Here is a 23941-nt window from a genome sequence, read left to right as displayed (position 1 = left end):
GGAAATCTTTGAATTCATCGAGATAGGTTTCTACAGTATCTCGGATCAGGATAAACTTTGAACCTCTTTTATAAGATCTGGCTTTCCCTTTTATATTAGACACTCCCAGTGGTTGAGTTCCCAGCCCAGTAGGGAGGTAGCAAGAACATCTGTGCAAATCCAACCACCACATCCCTCTATGTGCCCAATTAATTTGCAGATGCCAAAAACTGCATTGGAAAGTATAGAAGGGCTGGAAGTAAAGTAATCTAGATGCAATTACACATTTCTCCTAATTGTTTACAGGTTCTTGCTCTTCTTATTTCTAAATCAGCTGGTTTTAATTCTTTGGATGGCACTTTTTGGAATTGGGAATAGTTCTGTATATAAGTGCAGTAGTGCACCAATTCATCTTCTCTTTCCTACAGCAGCAAAGCTAACATGACTGTTGGAAAATAAAATAATGCCATTTGTAACTGGAAACAAATGTTGGGATTTTGCCAGTTTCCCAAATAATAATTATTCAGAAAAATTACATTAAGAGAACCATTCCCAAGTTTTGGAGGCTAACTTGCACATTTTGAAAACTTGACATAGGCTTGCTCACAAAATGGCTGCATAGAACTCCAATAGCCCCTTTTTTATTTTCTAAGAATGCCTCTGGGTCCACAATGGACTTCAAGACCATTTCTGGAAATCAAGATGATGCAGCATTTTTCAAATTTAAAACAATCATAAAATTTAGGGCATGTCAAATTTTTAAACTTTCAATTTCCAAACATTAGGGATGCTCAAAAGTTGTGGCATGCCTTGGGGACTGTAAAGGTATTTTGATTACTTTAATATAATTTAGATGTGCTTCTTAAATAACTATATAAATATCATAACTTTTTAACATTTTGTTTGTTTCATTCCACTAAGTATTTATCTTGTATTTTGTTTCCAGTGCAGTTTATATTTCTTTCCCTTTTCCTATGTTTCTGTATATCCTTATCTCTTTGAGAGTGATGTGTATTTTTTCTTCTTCTCTGTTTGACAGAAGTACCCAACTGTGCTTTGGGGCAGAATTGAAGTTTTTGGCATTGTAAAAACTTGAAAAGAAGGGACTATTTCCACTAATTAGAGGTCAGGAAAGGATTTAGTCAAATGAAATGAGAAGAATGTTGCCTGTGAGAAGGGTGGATTCTTCAGTCACATTCTTGGCTGTGTCAGAATGTTCAGTCTACTCAAGATACTTCACAGTATTAGGCTTGTGCAATGTTTCAAAGAGGTGCTTTGCTGTGTTGAAGATTCATTCAAAGCACAGCCCTTCAAAGCAGTGGGATCTCCTCACTTGTGAAAGCAAAGAGATGGAGTTGCTTCACTTCTGCTGCTCCAAAGTCTCTTTGACAACCTTTTTGCGGCTCTTCCAGTAAGCAGAAAAGCTTTGTGAATGCACAGTAGGCTGTAAGATGATGCAAAATTCTTTAAAAAGGAAATTATGTCATGACTCCTATTTACAAATTCAGTTGCATTGGTCTATAACGCACAGTGCTTTATTGTGACAAATTTGAACACTCAAATTTTCTTAACCTCCAGAGATGTGACATTTAGCTTTCAGAATTGTCAGTAATGGCCACACTGGAGGGGAATACAAGGAACTGAAGTTCATGTAGGGAAATGCTAATATAGGCACCATTATACTACTGTACAGATTCTTTACAATGTGCGAGATACATGACTAAATAGACAGATCTGTTAATACTAAATATCCGGGTTAAGGTTCAGATAGTCCTCAATTACAACCACATATGGGACCAGAATTTCCATCATAGGTTATTATGGTTGTAAGTTGAGTTGGATCCAATTTTATAACAATTTTTACAGTGGCTGACTCTCCATGGTCATTAAGAGAATCATGCAGTAGTTAACATGAATCCAGCTTCCCCATTTTTGTTTTTGTTTTGCCAGAAATTGGCCAAAAAAAAGGGGGTTACAAATTGTGATCATGTGACACTGCAAACTGTCATAAATATGAGTCAATTGCCAAGCCCCCAAATTGTGGTCATTTGACCAAGAAAGTGGTACATCTGTTGGACATGCAAGTACAGGTCATAGGTCACTTTTTCCAAGACCATCATAACGTTGGATTACTGTTAAATGAATGGTTGTAAATTGAGGACTAGCTGTATTTTCAAGAATAAAAATTTTGGTCAAAGGCTTAACCAACAGACCTACTGAGCTTTCTTCGTTAGGGGTAAAAGATAGTATATTTTCCTCAGTGAAACACACTACATCACCTTGCAGCCTGCTTGTTGTTTCTTACAATTCTTCCAATATTTGCAAGAGTTGAAAGAGGCTTCTCATCCTATATAGCAAGAGAAGGCTGTAGAGCACTGAAGTAGCAAAGTCAAAGAATGAAAGTCATTCTCTTCACAATCAGAAGCAAGAAATCCGCACTGTTTCATAAGTATCTTGAAGGGCATGCTTTATACTCAGAAATTCATCCAAGTTGGCTAAACTTTTTAATGTGAAAAACCTGTCTTTATAAAATGAGAATAATGTAACAGCACTATAATGGTATTTCCTTTAGGTCAAAGACAATTGTGGATAATAGTTTCTTGATGTTAGATGGCAAGAATGACTCAAAGGCTGAAAGGAAGAAGCATACTTCAAACCAGGTATTGAGAACTACTCATCTGTTAGTATCTGAAATGTTGAAGACTCTGGTTGTGGCAGAACAACAAAAGTACTGCACACATCAGGCTGGAATAGCACATCGGTGGTGAAATGTCACTTTTCCCCATCTATCCCATAACTCTGACTTATAAATAAGGGGTATATTTAGAATCTGTAAGAGTTGATCCTTAGATGCATTTGAATCCTCTGAATTAGTTCACATATTAGGCTAAAGTGTGTGTTGTTTAACAAATCAGTAGTTTTATGCAGGGGTGCTAAGTCTAACCTGCTTGCTCTGGTTCACATGGAGCAGTTTTGAAATGCAAATCTACCCACCCTTCTTTCATCTTCTCTCATTGTCCCTTTGTGTCTCACAAACTTGTCTTGATTCCAGGCAATAGTACACAGTGTGATACTAAATCAAGACAGCTGTCCTCATGGTGAAAGAAAGACAGCAGCAGCTGCTGTTACTCACTTGGCTCTTGATGGGGTGGTATTGGATGTGGGAAAGATTGTGCTATGTAAGGGAGGAGAACAACTGGGCTCTTCATCCTGCTCCTATGCATTCCACAAGAGCTATTTCAAGGACTTGCACTGGTTTAATAGAGACCAACATGGATCTTGCTCAGATTTTCCATGCCACTTGATAATGGCAATTATATATCCCAAGATATTTGGCTCTATGTGTTGATGCTATAGAAAGAATGGTGACAAAAGATGTAGGCTGTTTTTGTACTCTTATTCTTTATTAAAGTTAGGGTAAAACAGGGCTATATTTCTTAATAACAGCTGCATTAATATCAACATTTGAGCTTTGATCACCATTATTGCTACATGGCTTTGCATAATTAAAGTGTTGTCTAGCTTACCTGTGACATGGACATTGAGCACAATACAAACAGTGGCTTGTAATGCAGTCTGGATAGGTCAACACTGCTGAATTGTTTAAGAGACGACTATAGGCGAGTTGTATGTGCTTACAACCAAGAACAGACCAAGAGATCTGCTGCTATCCCATTGTTAAAGTAAAATACATTTTTGAATTAGAATATTGCATGAAGCCAACAGTGGTGGGTCGCAGGCAGTACGCCCCAGTACGAACGTACTGAACCCTGCCCGGAGCACCAGATACCATTCCGGTATGGTGCTTCAGAGGGCCACCTGCCAGCCAAGCTCCTTACCAATCTTTTAAGTCTTCTGTGCTTCCGCACATGTGCACGATGCATATAGAACCTGCGCAACGCTCCGCTGAGCAGCTGGAGCGTCATGGAGGCGCTAAGATGTATGCACGTGCTGCGCGCATCCATGTGGATGTCACCGGGCCTGTTCCAACCATACCGGTTGGAACAGGATCCAGAACCCACCACTGGAAGCCAACCAGCCATTACAGCTCATACTCCTTTTTTTGTTTGTTTAAATATGTGATCCTAAGCAAGGGTGGTTTGTTAGGCAAACTATGGCTTGCAAGAGTCAGAGGGTTAGGATAGGATAGTGATAGGAATTCAAGAAAGGGAAATAGTTGGGCACAAATGTATTCGGCATTGACCTTTCCCCAAGTATTGCCTGCAATGTAAAGCCCTGCTTATGACATGAAACTATGGGACCTGAGGTTTGAGGCAACCTATACATAGCTCTTGAAGGAATGAATGCAAACATATATCAAACAAGCGTACACTACTCTTAAAATGTCAGTATGCATACAGTAAAAGCACTGTTCATGATTTATCAAAACAAAATTATGCCTAATTTTGACGTATCTGGATTGATCTTCACTGAATAAGCTTCAATTGATTAGGTTTCCTCCATATGGCTAGCAGTTAACCATGGCTAATAAACCACAATGACTGTTTTACTGATATGCTAACCAAAAAGAAAATAAATTCATCATATGTTGATTATATCCACATATAACTAAGCCCAGAATCATCAAAATACTTAATAATTTTGTTGATTCTGATCCTCTTCGAATAATGAACCATTTGAGGAACTACAGCAGTTTGCTGTAGTTGTACTCTTAGCAGATAAGAAAGACTAAGAAATCTTAAGCCCTTAGGCCAGTGGTTGCAACCAGTATGCTGCAACAGGGCCTGATGCCCACCACATGCACATGCATAGCACACACAGCGCATGCACTGAATGTGCCCAGGTGTGCCTATCGCCTGCGACACTCCAGCTGCTCAGCAGAGCATCGCACAGGCACCATACTCTCCATGCATGAAAGCCCTGATCGGCTCAAATACAAGTAAGGGGGGCAGGTAAGCAGGTGGGCCCTCCGGAGCACCATACCAGAATGGTACCTGGTGCTCCCAGCAGGCACCGGTACATCCCTACTGGGGTGTACCGGTCATATCCCACCACTGCCTTAGGCACAGTTTGTTGTGTGTGTGGTTTTTATGTATAAACACTGCGCCAAGCTTGGAAAATAATTGGGATCAAAATAATTCTACCTAGTACATACAGAGATGAGTTTCTTTTGAATGTATAAACTCTGTTTCCAGCCTGGAACAGGAACAAACTGACCTTTCCAGAATATTAGATTCTGATTCTGATTGATGGAAGCAGGAAGTCAAAAACAGTCAAGGTGGCAACTGCAAATACACCATCTAAGCCCTGCACTTTTTTATGTGTCTCATGTTCCTATGGATTTCTTCATTCTGTTTTTGAGAAGTATGTGCACTCAATATAGTACAGTTCCAGTCCTTTCCATCTGCTGATGAAAAAAACCCCACTATGCCCAGGATTTAATAATAAACTAGGCAAACAAGGATAATGATTGTTAAATAGCAGTAACCAAATTCTGGTTTGTTTGTTTATTTGTTTGTTTTGCTTTAGTTTAAGGCAAATGCTCATTTTCACAAGCTGTTTCTGGATGTCCCAATTGATGAACCCTTGAGACAAAGTAAGCAGAATACTCTTTTTATCTGTTATGTTGCATTTTTGTAAGTCATGTTTTCTACAGGTAATCCTTATTTGGTAATTTTGCTTTGAATAGTAACCATTCACAAATACAACAGTAATAAAAATTCATTTTCTAACCAAGGCAGCATTTAGGACAACAAAAAGCCTTCAGGGTAAAACTGATTAAGGTCTGGTCAGTTTCAGGCAGGACCTGCTAGTCTGCAGGAGGTTTCTAATCTGCTCATCAAGGTCACAGATCTGAGTTTATTAACTTACCTTAACATTTTTAGGGACATGCTCTTCTGCAGAGAAAAGCAACTCAATAAGGGATAGCTTGCTTAAACAAACTCTGCCAGATGGCAAAAAGAGAAGACAAAGATGGATCATGCACAGGACACAGTATAAGAGAACTTTATCTGAATAAGAAGGCAGCAATCATAAAGGCTTCCTTTTTTGGCACACATATACACACAATATAGTTTGGGTTCATAGCACATTCTAATTATGAGTTTGCTTTCCCATGTCAAATCCCAGTACAGGTACTCCTCATTTAGTGACTGACTCATTTAGCAACTATTCACAGTTACAGTAGTGATTAAAAAAGTAATTTTCTGACAAATCCCCACATCTACAACTTTTACAAGTCTGTGAAGCAAAAGAAAATTATAGTAAGAGCATAAACAGTCATGGCTTCACATTGACAGCTTTGCTTAACGTCCAAATTGCTGTCCCCAATTGTAGTTGCTAAATGAGTCTACTGGTATTTAGTACTTAATAGCTCTTTCTACTCAATATTCATATATACAATGTAGATTCTAAGACAACTAGACTATTTTTCCAGACTTTTTAATCTTTGCAGAGGGCTTACCTTTGAATTTGCAATATTTGTTTTAAGAAAATTATCTTAGATATATAGTGTGTGTTAGATGTATTGCCTGGCCAGGCTGTACATATTCCCAGTTAGATAACATTACTCATTTGATCTTTGTAGATTTCACCTGTGCCTTACAGAAAGAAATTATGTACCAAGGGAAGCTATATGTATCAGAGAACTGGATTTGCTTCCATTCCAAAGTCTTTGGCAAAGATATCAAGGTAAACAAATATAAATAAATATAATAAATATATTTAAATAAATAAAACATAAATATAATATATAGACCATACAGGTACAAAAATAGCCTGGGAAATGATTGAAGCTCGGGAAATGGACCCCTTGTCAGTTAACACGAATGCTGAATTGCCCCAGCTTATCAAATATTTAGGAGCCAAGTGTTTGGCAGCACAAGAAAATGACAGGCGATCGCCAGCGATCAACACACCATTCAGCCAATAAGAAGGCATCACATAAGCGTGACTCACAGAACAACCAAAAGCACATATTCTAGAAAATTCCCTGAAGATGGGCTCCTGCATGAGTCCAAAAGCGTGGAAGAGTAAATCTCTGGTCCCGGTAACCAACCCAAATTTGATCTCGCATCATTATCCTGGAACACATATATTTGCCTTCATTCATAAATAAATATAGCTTATGATGTCCTGTCAATTATGCATGCCTATTTTTTCTGTAATATGCAACCAAACGAGAATTACAAATGCTAATGTTTTATGGCAGGGGTCCCCAACCAGGGGTGGGTTTCAATTTTTTTTACTACCTATTATGTGGGTGTGGCCTATTTTGTGGGTGTGGCTTAGCAGTCATGTGACTGGGTGGGCATGGCCAACTTGATGTCACTCACCAAGAGAGGTCATGAATTGGGTAAAATGTGGTGAAGCTCACTTAACTCTTGCTTAGCAACCAGAATTAACTCCCAGAATTCCACAGCCAGTGTCCCACCTCTATGTTGGTCATAGCACCAGGATGGCAGGGCAGCTTTTGCCTGCTTGCCTCACCAGCCATAAACCTCACCACATGTCACTGAGAGAAAGTTTGGCTCCATTCACAAGCAGGGAATGATCCAAACCCTTTTAGAAACACAAAGCCCATATTGCACAAACCCCAAAACTTCAAAAACATAGAACCATATAAGAATCCTACCTTTTATCCAGTTTGTTGTTCAGTTGACCCAGAAACAACTGCTGAATGTCATTTTGCAAACTTCTTTTGAGCAGCTTTTCAATTTAAAGCAGATTTCAATTTAAAGTTTGCAGCATTAATACTTGTGGATTTCAACTCCCAGAATTCCACAGCTGGGCATGCTCAGTTCCAATTTAAAGCTAGATCATTTTCTTTCTACTTTGGTGAACCCTGGTTAAAAAGTGAGATTCCTTTTTATTTATTTTCTTTCTCTCTCCCTCCTCCCTCTCCCCTCTCTCTTTCAGTTTTTAAAACCTCTTTTCCTTGCCTGAACCGGCAAGGAAAAGGGGCTTTAAAAAAAAAGCTTCTGACGGAGGTTTGGGGCGTGGCCAAGCACCATTACTACCAGTCTGATCCAGTACACCAGATTTTCACTACCTCTTCTGGCATACCGACAGGACCGGGAGGAACCCACCTCTGTCCCCAACCCCAGGCTGCGGCCCAATTCCAGGCCACAGCCCATAGGAACCAGGCCTGTGGAAGTGGTGGGAAAGTGTGTATGCATGCGCACACAAAGCTGCATTAGTGAAAGCAGTGTGCACATATGTGCAAAACCATCCCCTCTCTTCCCCAGCTGCCACCTCCCCCGTTCTGCTGAGCTGAAAAGGTTGGGGACCACTGCTATCTGTCATATGCACTATATAAGTAGAAAATCAAACACCTTTATAGCATGTGAGCTATTCAAAGTATTACAGTGAAATTATTTCTATTGGCTATTTGACCAATAATTTCAATGGTAAATTCCCACTTTGTATAGGCAAAACCATAAGAAAGCAGCAGGCCTTAAAACTTCATTCATAAATCAAATTTCACTAGCACTGGAACAGGATGCAATTTAAGATGTTCAGCCTGAACTCCCAACAATAATGTGTGTTTCTTGCTTTATAACAAACTATAGTTAGATTCTTCCCTAGCATTATGTGAAGATGCAATTTGCATCTTTACTTGTAAGCAAAGTTTCTCCAGTGTGATTTTATTCTCAGAGAAGTGCTCAGCTAATTTCATTTTTAAAAACCCTTTCCTTCACGGCAAATTTTTGTACTATTTTTTTGATTATAACATTGTCAGGAAGAAAACAAATACATGGAGTGCTTCCCAGCTGGATATAATCGAAATGAGATTTAGTTGAATATTTTGCAGCATTAGAAAACTGCTTAATTATAAAGAATTTTGCCAACCATTCCTTTTTATGACATTTTTAATCAATCTGCTTCCATTTCCTAATAATTAGCATTGTTGTAACTATTTTTGGGTTAAATAGAGGTCAGAACACAATGTAGTGGAACTGTGTTATGTATGTATGTATGTATGCATTCATGTATGTATGTATGTATGTATGTATGTATATATGTATGTATAGTTTTAAATGATAAAACGCAATGCATATCAAAAGTAGTTTGCAGGCCTTTTGCATTCATCACAGATTGAAACATAATAATTTTAAGATAACATCCATCTATTTTACATGTTTTATTATTTTTGTTATTATGTAATGTAGGCATCAAATTGGCACTCAAATTATCTTAAATCTAAAAAGATGGCTTTATCTGAAAGTATCTAGGTATCCTCACAGCAGAAATTACATTATAAAAACCAGTATTCACTTCTTTGCATGGGTTCTGCTGCATAACCAATCAATATTGTTGGCTCAGTTGACATCTTCATGTTGTAATAATTATTATGCTTTCATTTTAGATTACTATACCTGTGTTATCTGTAACACTAATAAAGAAGACTAAAACTGCCATTTTAGTGCCAAATGCTCTCATTATAGCTACAGTCTCAGATAGGGTAAGTTCACATTTTATTTACCACATAATTTTGTTATGGTGGTTGTTTGAATTTCTTTATCCCTGTTTCTGGGAATATAATTGGGAATAAAAATTGAGGACTATATGAACTAGAAATCGTATATTCCTCTTTTACAGTTATTCTCTTATGTTCTGCACTCTTTCAGAGTATCGTTCCCAAATATGGGAAGTGGCACTGAGTGTGATTACATAATAAATAGATAAAGGATTCTTAATATATCATGTTAAAACTGATCTTGCTCAGGCATAAATGTGGTAACTTGATGAAAGCCTTGGCACAAAGTAATAGTTTAGAGAGCGTCTTGTAAACTTCATTTATGAAAAGCAGATGATTAAAAGTCAGCTGAGTACATGGGATTGCATGTGGTATGTAGATGCCTCAGATTCTTAAGTAATAATTAATGGGATATACTTTAGTAAGAATAATAGGATAGGCAAGCTCTACCAGTTTTTCCTGGTTTTAAATTATATTTGTTGGTGGTTTTCTTTACAGTACATGTTCGTCTCTTTTCTGTCCAGAGACACTGTTTACAAACTGTTAAAATCTGTTTGCAGTCATCTAGAGGTAAGCAAAATTTTCTTCAGATCTGTAAATCATACGTGTGAGGACGAATCAGTGGAGTGGAGAGTGAAGTGGGGAATGGAATGGAATGGAATAGAATAGAATAGAATATTCTTTATTGGCCAAGTGTGATTGGACATACAAGGAATTTAGATAAACTCTCAGTATACATGCAAGTAAAAAAGTTACATAGTCATAAGATACCAATAGAAGTAGGTAATAGGAAAGATAGTTACTTTTTCAGCACCATGTCATAATCCTGAACAGTTGCTAAGCAGGGCAGTGGTTAAGCAAGTTCTACCTGTATATCTGTGACTATTTCTGATATTACTTAGTTAATCCTACTCCAATTGTGTAAATTTTAAAATTGCACATTTCAGGATGCGAGTGTTGGCAACAGTCCTAATCCTTCTCCCCTAGAAAGTAGTTTCAGAGCTGATCGTCCTACAACATTACCTCTGGTAAGTTTATTTTTGAAGAGAAAAATATTTATAATGGAGAACTACATTAGAAATAGCCTTTTTTATAAAATAAAATAAAATATTTTATTAATTTTATTTATGTACTGGAATTTCTATAGTTTCTAATGGCTCTGAGTGGCTTATGACCAGCAATAGAAATTTAATTGCTGTCAAAATACACCAGCAGACATCTAGACGATGTCTTATTCAGAATAAGTAGGTTAATTTTCATTGTCCCCAAACATTTTCTGAATATCCATATCTTCAAGAGACCCTCTGAAGGGACCCTTAATAAAATTTCTCTCCCACCTATTATCGCATGGGCACATTCAACCTGTGAAAGTAGTCTTTTCAAAGATAGTCAAGTGTTGAGCCATGAAGAGCATATTACAATATTCAGCCATGAGATGACAAAAGCATAAATTACTTTTATTTTATATTGTTTAGACTTCTATGCCGCCCATCTCATCAAGGTGACTCTGTTATAATGTACAATAGCTCCTCATACAGAAAAGGGTACAACTCATGTACATGACATAATTCTGCAAGGATCCTCCTAACATATACTAGAACTAAAGTCTACTTTACCAGAGGCATGAAATTTATCCTCTATCATCTGTATGCATACACCCATTCACACATATAAATATATAGTTAGACCCCCATAGAAAAAACTGATATCTGATGATTCTTCCACGCTGAGTTATTTATTGTTTGCATACCTACAGACAGAGTCTTGTCAGTCTAAGCACTCTATTATCAGCATCCACCAGACATTCAGAGAACTATTTGAGAGAGGCTATTTTCACCTGCTTTCTCTAACAAAATATCTGGACTGAGTTGTCTCTTTTTTCCTCTGGAATGCACCCTCTGCCACCTGGGAATCCAGCCTATTACATTTCATCACAAAAACAATAAGATTAAGTAACATCTGCACAACTCTTCAAGCTCCAACATTCCTTCCCATCAATTTCAAAGATTTAAAAGAAATGATATTATCTGCAAACTAAATTATTTGAAATGACACGGCTTGATGAAAATCAATTGCTGACGTTTATGCACCGGGAAGTCTTCTGTCTACAGTCTTACTGTTCTACCCATTAGGTTAAGATACACTTTGGCTGCAATTATAGAAACAGCAGGGCTGCACAATATTTTTCAGGCTGAAAACCACCTTCAACTTTGAATGATATTCTGGAGGACACACAACAGTAGATGGGATTGGGTGGGGGAACTAAGTAAATATAATTAAAATTCAAGTAATTAAATGTATTACATTTAATGTGCATTAATTAAAAGAATACCCATTTTAACATTATACATTACAAGTTGGTAGTTTTAGCAGGGTTTGGATGGCTGATGTCCTGAGACCTAAAGTTGTTGTATCTCTATTATATATACTGTATGTAACTACTAGCAAGCCTCACTATGTTTTATGGAATACTAGTTGATAACCCTATATTGCCTGGGTATTTATTTATAGGGGGGAAATGTCCAGACCAAACATAATTTCATTGTATTTAAGTATAATTTCGTTGTATTTAAGTACAATGACAATAAAGATTATACTTAATTTCTAATGTTGGATTTCCCCCCTTACCAGAGGGAGCCCTCTTGTGGAGTACTGTGAAGCTGTTACCATGGCAATTCCATTGCGCTGTACAGTAGAAGCCATTTTATGGCAGTACAGTAGAAGCCATTTTAAGGCTCCACAGAACACACACCCCGAGTCGTGTTAGGGGTGTCTTACCCCCACATTTTTTTTTCAGAGAGTAAGTCATCTGTGTACTAAGTTTGGTTGAAATTCCTTGAGGCGTTGCAGAGTTATGCTGGAACACACACACACACACACACACACACACACACACACACACAGCCATTTTGATAGATGGATGGATGGATGGATGGATGGATGTGGAAGTCGGTCTACACTGAGAACATTTCATTGTAATAGTTTTCAACTTTATGGGTACAAAGGAAAATAACAAATTGATATTTAATTGGCATTTCTAATACATTGACCCTTTCCAGGATTTCAGTCATGATTTCTCTGAACTGGATGGCATCATACAGAGACGTAGACAGGAGATGGAAGAATCCAGCAGCACTGGTTCTCAAAGCCCAGAATTGGAACACTTTCAAGGTTTGCTTTTTAAAAAAATGTTTCTTGGCTATCTTAAAATACATTTTTTTAGTCTAGACCGGGGGTGTCGAACTGGCGGCCCTTGGGCCAGATGTGTTACGTGCAGGCCACACCCACCCTAGATCTATGAAGGGAAAATGTGTCACAATACATCATGTGGTGGCAACGTGATGCCGCAAGTTTGACATCCGTGGTCTAGACATTTGGAAGATTTCGACAACGAATGAGGAGTGCAAACATTGTTCAGATCTATCAAAGTACTTTGTTAGCATTTATTGGTCTCAAAACTATTCAAATGGCCCATCTTTTGTTTTAGTATATGTTTCTTCTTCTCCAATAGATTACCATGAGACTGATAAGCAGTCTCATTTCAAAAGTTCCAAGACAGACATGAAAGATGTACAGTCCAAATGTAGATGTGATGATCAAATTAGGAACGTTTCAAGAAACAGTAAGTAAATCTTGTATTTCTTTGGGGTGACCCATAACTGTGCCCAGAATTGTATAGTTTCTTCTTTGTCAAATGTTGATTGATTCACTGCAGTCTCTTCATTAATGGATAAGTAGAAACCTTTCTGATTTGACTGAAATTGGAGATTCTGCCTACAAGGTGCAATTCAAATTTCATATCTGCTGATCACCTTGGCAATAGCTGTTATTTACTGCTTTATGCTTTCCAGTCCTTCCTTGATCTTCCTTGTTTCTAGGTGACATTTCTTGATTAGGTATACTTTGACAATCTTTTCTCCATTTCTTTTTTTTTTTCATCTGTTCTAGCCTATTTGGATCTGATCTTAGCATGCAGATCTTATTTTCCAACATAATATTTATTTATTATTAGTGGTGGGTTTATGTAAATCAGTTCTGAAGTACAGTTTTCTAGATTGAAATGAAATGATAAGATATGTGGATTTATATGGAAAATGTAGGAGAAAGGGAAGAATAAGAGACATTCGGGGAAGGAGGCCTAATTTATAGCTGTGACAACATAAAAGGACTGTGACTTCCCATGTAGTCTCCCAATTTCCTTTAATTTATAGCAGGGAGTCTGCATATGCTTGCAGATCAATTTCTTAACCACAGATTGTAGCCTTGAGTATTTTTGGAATTCCTTTCTTTGCCTTGTTATTCTGAACATATTTCAGTTTACATCTTCAAATGCAACTCCCATATGGTGAAAGAACCTAATCTGGCTGATAGAGTAATCATATATTTAAGCTGTAAATTTTAATCAAGGCTTTTTGAGATTAAAAAAAAGTGTCGTGATTTACCATGTTCATGTTAACTAGACAAAGCTAGTTCCCCTTAATTAAGCAACATTAAACTGCAACTTACATTAACATACTTATTTAATATATTTCATAGGTGAGAAAAAAAGAACAATCAAATGGAATCTCTTTGTTATTTTGCATTTGTAATCCCCCACTATTGTATGTGTTTAGCCGAAGTCTTTTTCAAAAGCTAGGTTAATTTTTCTTTTTCTCTCATAGTTTCTTCAGGAATCCTCGGATCTTTCGACAGAATGAATTTTCAATTATTTTTGTCGGTGACTCACATACTCATTGTTTATGCTATTCTGTAAGTATGTAGACCCATTTCCTCAAATTACAAAGTTAAGCATAAGGCTGACAGCATCTTTCCTGGGATATATTCTGAAAGTTGGATGCGCAGCAGCTAAATAAATGTTTTCTGAATTTCTTTTTCTTACTTGCTGCATGCAAATAAAGATCTGAATGTGTTCCACTGTAAACATTTCCACTGGGGAAAATGGAGGGAGAAAAATGTGATCTGTCTAAATTACTCCGAGTTGTGTTACATGGATAACAAGCTTATGTCGTTTCCAAAAGCATTTTGCTAGACTCCTAGAGGTAACAGAAAAAAAGATTGATGGATATTTTCAGGATTTATGGGCAAAGCAGAGCAGGCAGCAAAACTGCAAACCAAGTAGCAGATAAGAGGATTGATAAAGCAGAGCAAATTTCTGAGGAAACCTGTTGAATAGGGCAAGGAGCTGCTGGGCTGTTATCTGCTGGAGCAGATAAGAGCCCAACCCAGTAACATTTGCTTTCCTTGTTGGTCTCACAAGGACCTTTCTCATTCCCTATTCAGGCTTTCTTAAGGCAGGGGTCACCAATCTTTTGGACCTCAGTGACCAGCAAATTCATAATTTTAAATCCCACGGACCACTAATATGATTTGCCTAATGACCACCTGGGTGGGCATGGCTGGGTGCATGTTGACTGGGTGCATGTTGTGTTTCTTCTTAATCTTGTTGAGTCTTATTGTTTTAACCCCTTCTCATTATTTCTCATTTCTGTAAGCCACCCGGAGTCCTCCGGGATTGGGCAGCCTAGAAATTCAATAAATGAAAATGAAATAGCTAGGTCATGTGACTGGGAGTGTGTGGGCAACTTGATGTCACTCACATCAAGAGGCACCTTGACAGCCTCTACTCGCCCCTCCCCTCCCAGCCACTCCTCGCCTGCCTGCCCGGGCTGCTTAGGGCCCAACAGGAAGCAGTTGTTGGAGCTAAGTAGCCACCATGAGAAAGAGTTGGCAAAACAGCTGGCTCAGTTCAAATTGGATCTGGCCAAGAAGGAGGCTCAGCAGAAGCACCTGACTGTGGACTACAAACATATGCTTTCTAAGCAGAGGGAAGACCTGAGGGAGTGCAAGGCCAGGTACCAGAACCTGGAGGCTCAGTAGGCTGAAATGGTCAGCCAATTCCAGGCCATGCTGGAGTCCCACTTGAAAGAGGCCCTCCAGCTCTTTGCCCCCAGTGGCACTTCCCTCCAGCCTTCGCCCAAAACCAAGAGGCTGAAGCAGTGCCCAAGTCAGAATTTCTTCCCCCCTCTGATCTGGCCCAGAGGCTGTAGTTTGAGGACCCCTGATTTAGTGCAATAAAAAATGCAAATAATTTTTCTGCGGACCACCAAAATTTTCTCATGGACCACCAGTTGGTGACCCCTGTCTTAAGGAGCAGTATCTCCAACCTCCTTCTGAATATCTGTTCACACAGATGTTAAGCTAAAATTAAAGCACATCGGCACAGGATTTGACAAAGCATGGTTAATGTTACCTAATTTAGTGTAACAGGAGCTTTGATATTGTAATAGGTTTTCTATATTACAAATGAGTTTATCTTACATGAGTAGTCACCTGTTTATGTTCTTTTTTCTTCTTCTACGTCTCTCTTGCAGTGTTTTTATCCTCATTTGTTCCACATTCTATATGCGATATAAAGTTCATCGTTTGGAAGAGCAACTTGTATCCATGGCTTCTACTGTGAATCCACATATGAATGAGTAAGGATACTCTTTGTTGTAATGCAGTGTCTTTTGTACTATTTTCTATTGATTATTCTTCACCATCCTTCCCGGGTGCAGGGAGTTAGTGATTATATTATAGAAACTCTACCCATGCTTTTTTTAAAAAATAAATTTAAAAACAAGAAAGATGAAGTGGTCTAGGTGAGAATCTGACTAGCCCAATATCTACTTCTTACAATGGTCAAATACAAGCAGGACATGAAAACTTGAGACATAAACTGCTTATGATTCCAGAGATAAGTCATCTGAGTAATAAGTTTTCCAAGAAATCTTTGGGGAGAGACTTTATCAAAAGTCTGAAAGTCCAAGCAGGTAACATCTAACTGATCAACAATATCGACATTGTTGCTGTCATTCTGACTTTTTCTGGTGTTACATTTATTCTTCTTTAACCAGGCTTGCCCTTGTTAAACATTTATTTGGTTGTTTGTTTATATTTATTACCCTAACCCTAAAATAGATTTTAAAAATATATAATATAAAAACACACCACTGCCAAGGATAAAAACATAATTATTAACAAATTCAAGACTTGAGCTATATCACATAGGACCCATATCTGGCCTGGCTAGTTTCCTGCTTTTTCTTTTTCTGCACATTTATTGTTTTTGTTGTTAATTGCAAAACTAGTAAAATATGCTGCCCACTCCCTTTTTATAACCATACACTATATTTTTACATTTCTTTTATATGAAATTGACTTTTTGTTTATCCAACATATTTTAAAATAAGTATTTTTCCATATACAAGTAGTTTGCGACTTAGGACCTGTTGTTTAGTGACCTTTCCAAGTTATAAGATTCCCCCCTCCAAAAAAGGTACCCAGATTTGAAGTTCCAACAATCCATGATCACACAATCACATTTGGAGGCCTTGCAATCAGCCTACATTTATGCCCACTTGTAACATCCCGTGGTCACAATTTATGACATTTTTTTGCCAGAAACCAGTGTTTACTTCCAATTTCTGGGGGAAAAAACCATCCATTACAAACCATGGGTTCACTTTCTGGTGTTCTCTTAATGATCGTCATGTTCACTTCACAATCAGTAGACAACCGTTAGAACCATAATCAAAATTAAATGCAAAAGAGACACCAGGACTAACTAGAGGCTTCATGCCAATTGAAACAATACAGTTTAAATATGCACTCTGAATTTAAAAAGGGATGGGACCATCCTCATTTCTGGGGTAACGTGTTTCACTGGGTAGAGTCCACCAATGAAAAGCCCTAGCCCTCATCCCATAGATCTTACAGAATGGGGACCCTTAGTAAATGATTGTCCTAGCCTGGCAGATTATATCACACTACTACAGCACAGCACTGTGGATGCCTTTTTTTTGCCTTTACATTAATTATTTCACCTTATCCATTAGTGGTTTTAATAGTCTTGCCATTATTGAGCCTCAATGGGGTCGCGCTTCCACATTCAAGACTGAGGAGTCCCGGTGTCCTCTTGTGCAAACAGCCGGTCACAGCTGAGGGCCATAAGGCATGTAGACATGCACATCTAATGTGTCAGTTGTTCCCTTTTCTAAATTGGGAGGCCCTTCAGACAGTCACTCATGCCTGACCACGTTGCGATTGGATTACTGTATTGTAAAAAAAATAGCAGGTGAATACTTTTCTAGAATGAAGACAGACAATTTTCAGTGAATTTCTGCAAAAATATCTGCTATCGAAGTTATAGGACCAGAATTACATTTTGTATGTGCAGAGAATCTAATTGTAGCCCAGTTGTACAAACCCTTATAATGTGTGGTGCTTTACACAGTGTTTTAGTGCTTTAGTGTAATGCTAATAAACCCTGTGCAAAAAGAAAAGGACTCACAACTCATAATAACCAAAGTAAATGTATGTTAAATTTCCATTTTCTTACAATTAAATTTTTAAAGTTACAATAAAATAGGGCATATGCTAGAATTTCAGCAGCATCTCAGCCAGTAGGTTCTGTTGTCATAGATGTTTGTGAGTCTGCCTTCTGCTGCTTGTAAAGAAAGAGTATTAAGAGTATTAAGTTGGTGAATGTAAACATTCTGTGATATTTAGAAAGAGTTTGCTGCTCAAAGTATTTTGTTGGCTTAGAACTAGAGTCAAGATTGCTGTCCACAATTTTGTAAGGCTGATATCAAACTATGTCCAATTTTTAACATCTACTGTTCTTTGATGGTACAATCTTTGCTTACTTATAGCCAGTTTTTTGAACATCTTCACATTTCAAGGTGATATAAAAGTGTCAGTGAGTATTAAGGCAGTGAGATCCTGTGAAAAAAAAAGTCAACTTCAGATATAAAACTAAGGCATTAATCTATGGCCTATATCAGCTTCAGTAAAGCAACTTTTGTATGAAAGACCACACCAAAGATACAGTTGAAGATTTGGACCAGATAGTCCCATAAGTAGTCAATTACACCTGCATCACATAACACCTGAGTTATAGGTTTAACAATAAACATATGAATTCAATAAGGATGTAACTGACCCTTTTGGCTTTGATAGTTGCAATGCACTTTTGGCCATTTAGAATAGCATAAGCAATATGCTTACCTAATTTGTTGAATGAAAAATCATACCCAGTTGTTTAAAGCTCTTGTTCTACAAATACTGTCTATTAACTGGGCCACATGAGCTATATATATATATATATATATTTTTTTAGAGAAAATCAAAATCTTTGTTTTACCAAATGATCTGAACGTACATTGCTGATATGAGTCTTGTATCATGAAGTTGCTTTATTCAGTGTATATCAGCGTAAAGGAATAAACTTGTCTTTTCTGCTGTGTTCCGGTTATGTTGTTTAGTTAGATTTTTAATTTATTCCATCTGTACTTATACGCTGTCTCACTTTCTCAACCCATGTTCTCTATTTCAGATTTCCATTACAAGGTGGCTTGGGATATCACCAAAAATTTAATGTTGACGGTCTATATGCCGAGCTAACAGCTAATCTTATTAAACTGGAAAAGGTAACTGGAAAGAATTGCTAAACTACAGAAAGCAAAAATCGTGGGGAGATTTCATGAACATAAAGATGAAATTGAGATTTAGTGGGGTGAAAAGATGGTTAAATGCCTCTTAACTGGATAGGAACGAAAGAGGGTTGAAATCTTTCATAGCTGTGTAGAAGATATTTTGATTGGTATAGCTTGCCTAAAAAGCCACATAATGAAGAATGCTAATAAAACTTTCTAAGATAAATTCTATTAACATTTAAGAAAATTTTCTAGAACATTCTCCTCCCCCCCCCCCCCATTTTCTCCATTAGGCAAAAATCTACCCACAAAAATATAATTCTTTGAAATGTTGTATGTCCCCATACTGTATACCAGTGATAGTGAGCTAATGTCATGTGTGTCCAAGATGACACACCATTCCAGCATTCCCCAACACTCTTGAAAGCAGTCCTGTTCTCATTCCATTTTTGGCAGCTATGGAGGAATAGAAGAATGGAATATGCCCTCCTTGATTTTCTCTTTTGTTTTGTGCGGGTGGAGGGTGACATTACAACAGAGTCAAATTAGATATTTTCTGAATTTTTGACTTGCCAACCCCAAAGGTTGTGCCATCACTGCTGAATACTAATAAAATTCTGATCCTGGAAACAGTAATTCTTTACAGACTTGATAATATCCAGTTAAAACATTTTAGGCCTCTTCAGTTAATCTACTTTTCAGGTCAGCTCATATGTAGTCTTATACTATAATACCCCTTCCTATGCTATAGACTTATATGAACATCTACTGGGCAATCTGAGGAGCCAATCATTCAATCCTTAGCATATTTTGTAATGATAAAGTCACTTTTCTCCAAATGCTACAATAAGTCACCTTGTTCTCTAGACCAGCGGCCCCCAACCTTTTGGGCACCAGGGACTGGTTCCACGGAGAGAGGTTTTTCTGCGGACCAGAGGGGACATGGTTTCGTGTGCCGCCTGCATCCCGTGGATGGAGTCTCACTTGTTTTCACAGCCCAGGTTCTGGCATGCCACAGACCGGAGGTTGGGGCCCCTCCTCTAGACACACATTGTACTAAGACAATATTGGGAGGAGTAAGGGTTAAACATAATAGTTTTAAAAATGTAATCTTCAATGTTATGATTTACCTGGACTGAGTCACAATGAAAGAAAGTATTCCACTTTAGGTATGATGCCTATTGAACAATTCATCTCTTGTCTATGTAGCAGCTAGTTTTATCGACATATATAATGTGTTCTGTATTTTTTTTTCTCCAAGATACAAAGCAATTTACAGAAGCTACTTGAAGACAATAAGTGAACTGCCGATTGCCTTTTGATTACTTCATTCGCACATTTTTTCTCCAGATAAGCAACTCTGAAGATAATATCAGGCTTAGCCAATCAAGTTATGTGTACTTGAGCTCAGTTCAAATTCACAACTCTTGGGCAACTTATTTTCTCAGAGGACAATCCATTTCTTTGTCTACACTGTATAGGATGAATAACTGAGAGGATCCATCTCAGGCCTTATTATTATGATCCTGACTGGCTCAGGTTTGACTCAGCCTCCTTCTGAGCCTAGTAAAATGCAGACCCAGATTGTTGCGGCCAATATGCTGAATGTGTAAAGCGCTTAGAGAGAACAGTAAAGCACTGTGAAGAGGTATATATGTCTAAGTGCTATTGCTGTTATATTACTTAAACTTACCATAAATCCATTCTGTTGTACTGTATTTTAAGCAACCAATATGAGCATATACAATTTGCTGTGCAACTAAGTCTGGAAAAGTTTATAGCTTGTATATGCTTATATCTTGAACATTCTAGTTTCCTCCTTTTTTTCCCCTACCTAAGAAGGAAAGTCTGAACATATCCAGAATGGCATTAGCTGGACTCTATAAATTTAATTTTGTGAATACGTTAGCCTTCTGATTTGATCAAGTTCTTTCTGGCACCTTCCTACAGAGTTGCCAAATAGAATCTGTGCTGTTTGCTCAGCTGCAATTAAATATATGTTCCTGTTTTACACAGGATCATGAATGCACACATGCTGTATACCTATATCCACTAAAGCCTTCATTGGTAAAGTTTTCTATCATGCCCAGGTACAAGTAAAGCACATCAGAGGACTTTTACAATCAAAGTTTAACAATCCTAATTCCATAGAGTTGGCTCAGACCAAGTTAGTAACACGTTGGGTTAGTTGAAATTTGTGTCTATATGTGTGTGTGTGTTTCAGTGATTGTTGACTCCTGTCAACAGCCTGGTGTGTCCCTGCAGTTTTGTTGGCAAAGATTCTGAAGTGGTTTGGTTTACCGCCTTCCTAGGAGAGATCGTTTCATGGTCTCCCATCTTCCAGCTGGCTTTGTGCCTAAGGTGGGACTAGAACTCATAGTCTCCTGGCTTCTAGCCCAGTGCCTTAACAACTATACCGAGCTGCCTATCTTTAGACCTTAATTTGACATTATTTTAGAATTACATTGGTCTTAGTGAGTCACTAATACAGTCATTTGTATAAGTGATAGCCCTAATTTCTACTTGAGTTTAAATATGTCGACAATATTAAGCCCAATAAATGGGTCAATTTAGGTGGCCTGAAATCTGTGCATTCGTATCCAATTACGCAATTGATATGTCCAATAAGTCCAATAAACCTAAACCTTTTAGATAAAACAGCATAGTCATCTATAAAACTAAAGTGAAGTTCAGATACTAATATAGACATCATTATAGGAGTCTATATTATTCCAACCAAACCAATTGATAAACTTGTACATTTGACATACTTTAAATTAGTTATAAGCCAAGGTTTTGTGGCTTTTTACTTTATTTTTCCTTTTATTTTTTATATACTGTATATCTTACTGTATTGGGGTATTGCAATCGATCTTATTTGTATTAGAATTTTCATTTCATTCATTCTTATGGAAAGATGGCTAATCCATGAGTTCAGCATCTCAAAACAAGTGATGAAATAATGTGCAATATTAGTCCGTAGCATTTTAATTTAAAGCCATAATTTTTCCATTAGAAAATCCTTAACTTCTGCTATATACATAGTCCTCGATTTATGACCACAATTGAGCCCAAGATTTATGTTGCTAAGCAAGACATTTGTTAAGTGTGTTTGGCTACATTTAATGACCTTTCTTGTCAGTTAAGTGAACCATTGCAGCTGTTAAGTTAGTAACACTGTCATTAAGTGAATCTGGCTTCCCCATTAACTGTACTTATCAGAAGGTCACAAAAAGTGATTACACATCCCTACAACATTACAGCCATCATAAATATGAATCAGTTGCCAAGCATTCAAATTTTGATTATGTAACCATGGGGATCTTGCAACAGTTGTGTGAAAAACAGTCATACGTCACTTTTTTCAGTACCGTTGTAACTTTGAATGGCTATTAAACAAATTGTTGCAAGTTGACAACTACTGTATTTTTCGGAGTATAAGATGTACCTTTTTCCCTCAAAAAAAGAAGGTGAAAATCTGGGTGTGTCTTATACACTGAATACCGCATTTTTGGTTTACTAAAACCCCGTCCCCTTTGCAAAACTGGATCAGCAGAGGGTTTGGGATGCTTGCAAAGTGCTCCTGAGGGCCAGGTAGGGCAAAAAAGAGCAAAAATTGGGCCATTTCACACACCCCCAACCCCCAGGAGCACTCTGCAAGCCTCCCAAAGCCTCTGCATGCCTTTTTTTCAAAAAACAGCACCGTTTTTGCGAAAATCAGCTGGTTTTTACTCATTTTTGCCCTACCTGGCCCTCAGGAGCACTTTGCAAGCAGGGTGTGTTTGTTTGTTTGTTTGTTTGTTTGTTTGTTTGTTTGTTTGTTTGTTTTGAAAAAACGTGTGCAGAGGGTTTGGGAGGCCTGCAGAGCACAAAACCATTTTTTATTTACCTCTTCGAAATCATGGTGCGTCTTACACTCCGGTGCGTCTTATAGTCTGAAAAAATATGGTATTTGTATAAGAGACGTACCTGATTCTTCAATTCTCAAATGAGTTAGATCATATTAATGCTATTTAAAATATTCTATATCTGTAAATAACAAGCATTCTGTTCATATAGCAGAGATGTTAATTGTGTCATTTCTATGAAATGTAATTTATATATTTAAAATAAACTATTTCTGAATGTACAATGAATTCATTTATGTTTAAATGCACCTCAATCAGAGGACAATTTTTTATAGTGGGATTCAAAAGGACAGTTCCAATACAGCAGTGGGGAAAACTATGAAACAAGCTTATGAAATGCATACCAAACTTTGATTTGAAAGACAATTGCTGTAAAATATTTTACAGATAGTATACAACTCCATCAATCATTGCAAAAGTACATAAATCATAAAGTAATGTGGGAAATGGCACAAGAGGAAACATATCTGTGGACATGCCAAAAAAAAAAAAGTACCGGAAAAATATACATAGTTACACAGAGAGATTTTGGGGAAGAAATTTAAAGTGGAACCACTATTTTTTTATTAGGTATTTCAAGATTCAAGATTTAATAAATTTATATGCCACCCAATCCCGAAGGACTCCGGGCAGCTTACATAAAACAATTCTAAAAGAATATTAAAAAATTTAAAATTCAAAAAGAACAAATTAAAAAGACACATCATGCACTCAATCTTAGTGGGGCTGGACCTCGTTCATGAGGTCAACAGCCTCAGGCCTGCCGGAACAGCCAGGTCTTAGTAGACTTTCGGAAGGCCGAGAGAGTGGGGAGGGTCTGGATCTCTGGGGGTAGATCGTTCCATAGGGGTGGGGCAGCTACAGAGAAGGCCCTCCCCCGAGGAGCCGCCAGACGACATTGTCTAGTCGACGGCACCCGGAGGAGGCCCATCCTGTGAGATCTTATTGGACGCTGGGAGGTATGTGGTAGAAGACGGTCTCATAGATATATCTGTAAATAACAAGCATTCTGTTTATATAGCAGAGATGTTAATTGTGTCATTAGGTATTAGGTAGGTATAATTCCAGAACCAATGAAAAAGGCATACCATAATTTATTAAGATATTTGTTTGTGATTGTGCAGGTTAACTTTTCACCA

At 37.6% G+C, this 23941-nt stretch overlaps 1 protein-coding gene across 1 annotated transcript in view; it reads left to right on the top strand.

The window, feature by feature from the left end:
- The window catches only part of GRAMD2B (GRAM domain containing 2B), a 44101-nt gene extending 22091 nt beyond the window's left edge, over nt 1–22010 (top strand). The window contains exons 3-14 of the mRNA XM_032214644.1: nt 2552–2639; nt 5470–5536; nt 6527–6630; nt 9308–9403; nt 9917–9988; nt 10366–10446; nt 12478–12589; nt 12930–13040; nt 14080–14167; nt 15790–15894; nt 18795–18888; nt 20156–22010. Of these exons, the coding sequence (XP_032070535.1) occupies nt 2552–2639; nt 5470–5536; nt 6527–6630; nt 9308–9403; nt 9917–9988; nt 10366–10446; nt 12478–12589; nt 12930–13040; nt 14080–14167; nt 15790–15894; nt 18795–18888; nt 20156–20197 (1060 nt within the window). The 3' untranslated portion in view covers nt 20198–22010. The remainder of the gene's footprint in view (nt 1–2551; nt 2640–5469; nt 5537–6526; nt 6631–9307; nt 9404–9916; nt 9989–10365; nt 10447–12477; nt 12590–12929; nt 13041–14079; nt 14168–15789; nt 15895–18794; nt 18889–20155) is intronic.
- Nucleotides 22011–23941: the final 1931 nt, after the last annotated feature.

Source organism: Thamnophis elegans, chromosome 3, assembly GCF_009769535.1.
Source record: "Thamnophis elegans isolate rThaEle1 chromosome 3, rThaEle1.pri, whole genome shotgun sequence".
NCBI classification, from domain to species: Eukaryota; Metazoa; Chordata; class Lepidosauria; order Squamata; family Colubridae; genus Thamnophis; species Thamnophis elegans.
Note: the sequence above shows the minus strand (reverse complement) of the source record. Positions and strands in the feature narration are given on the sequence as shown.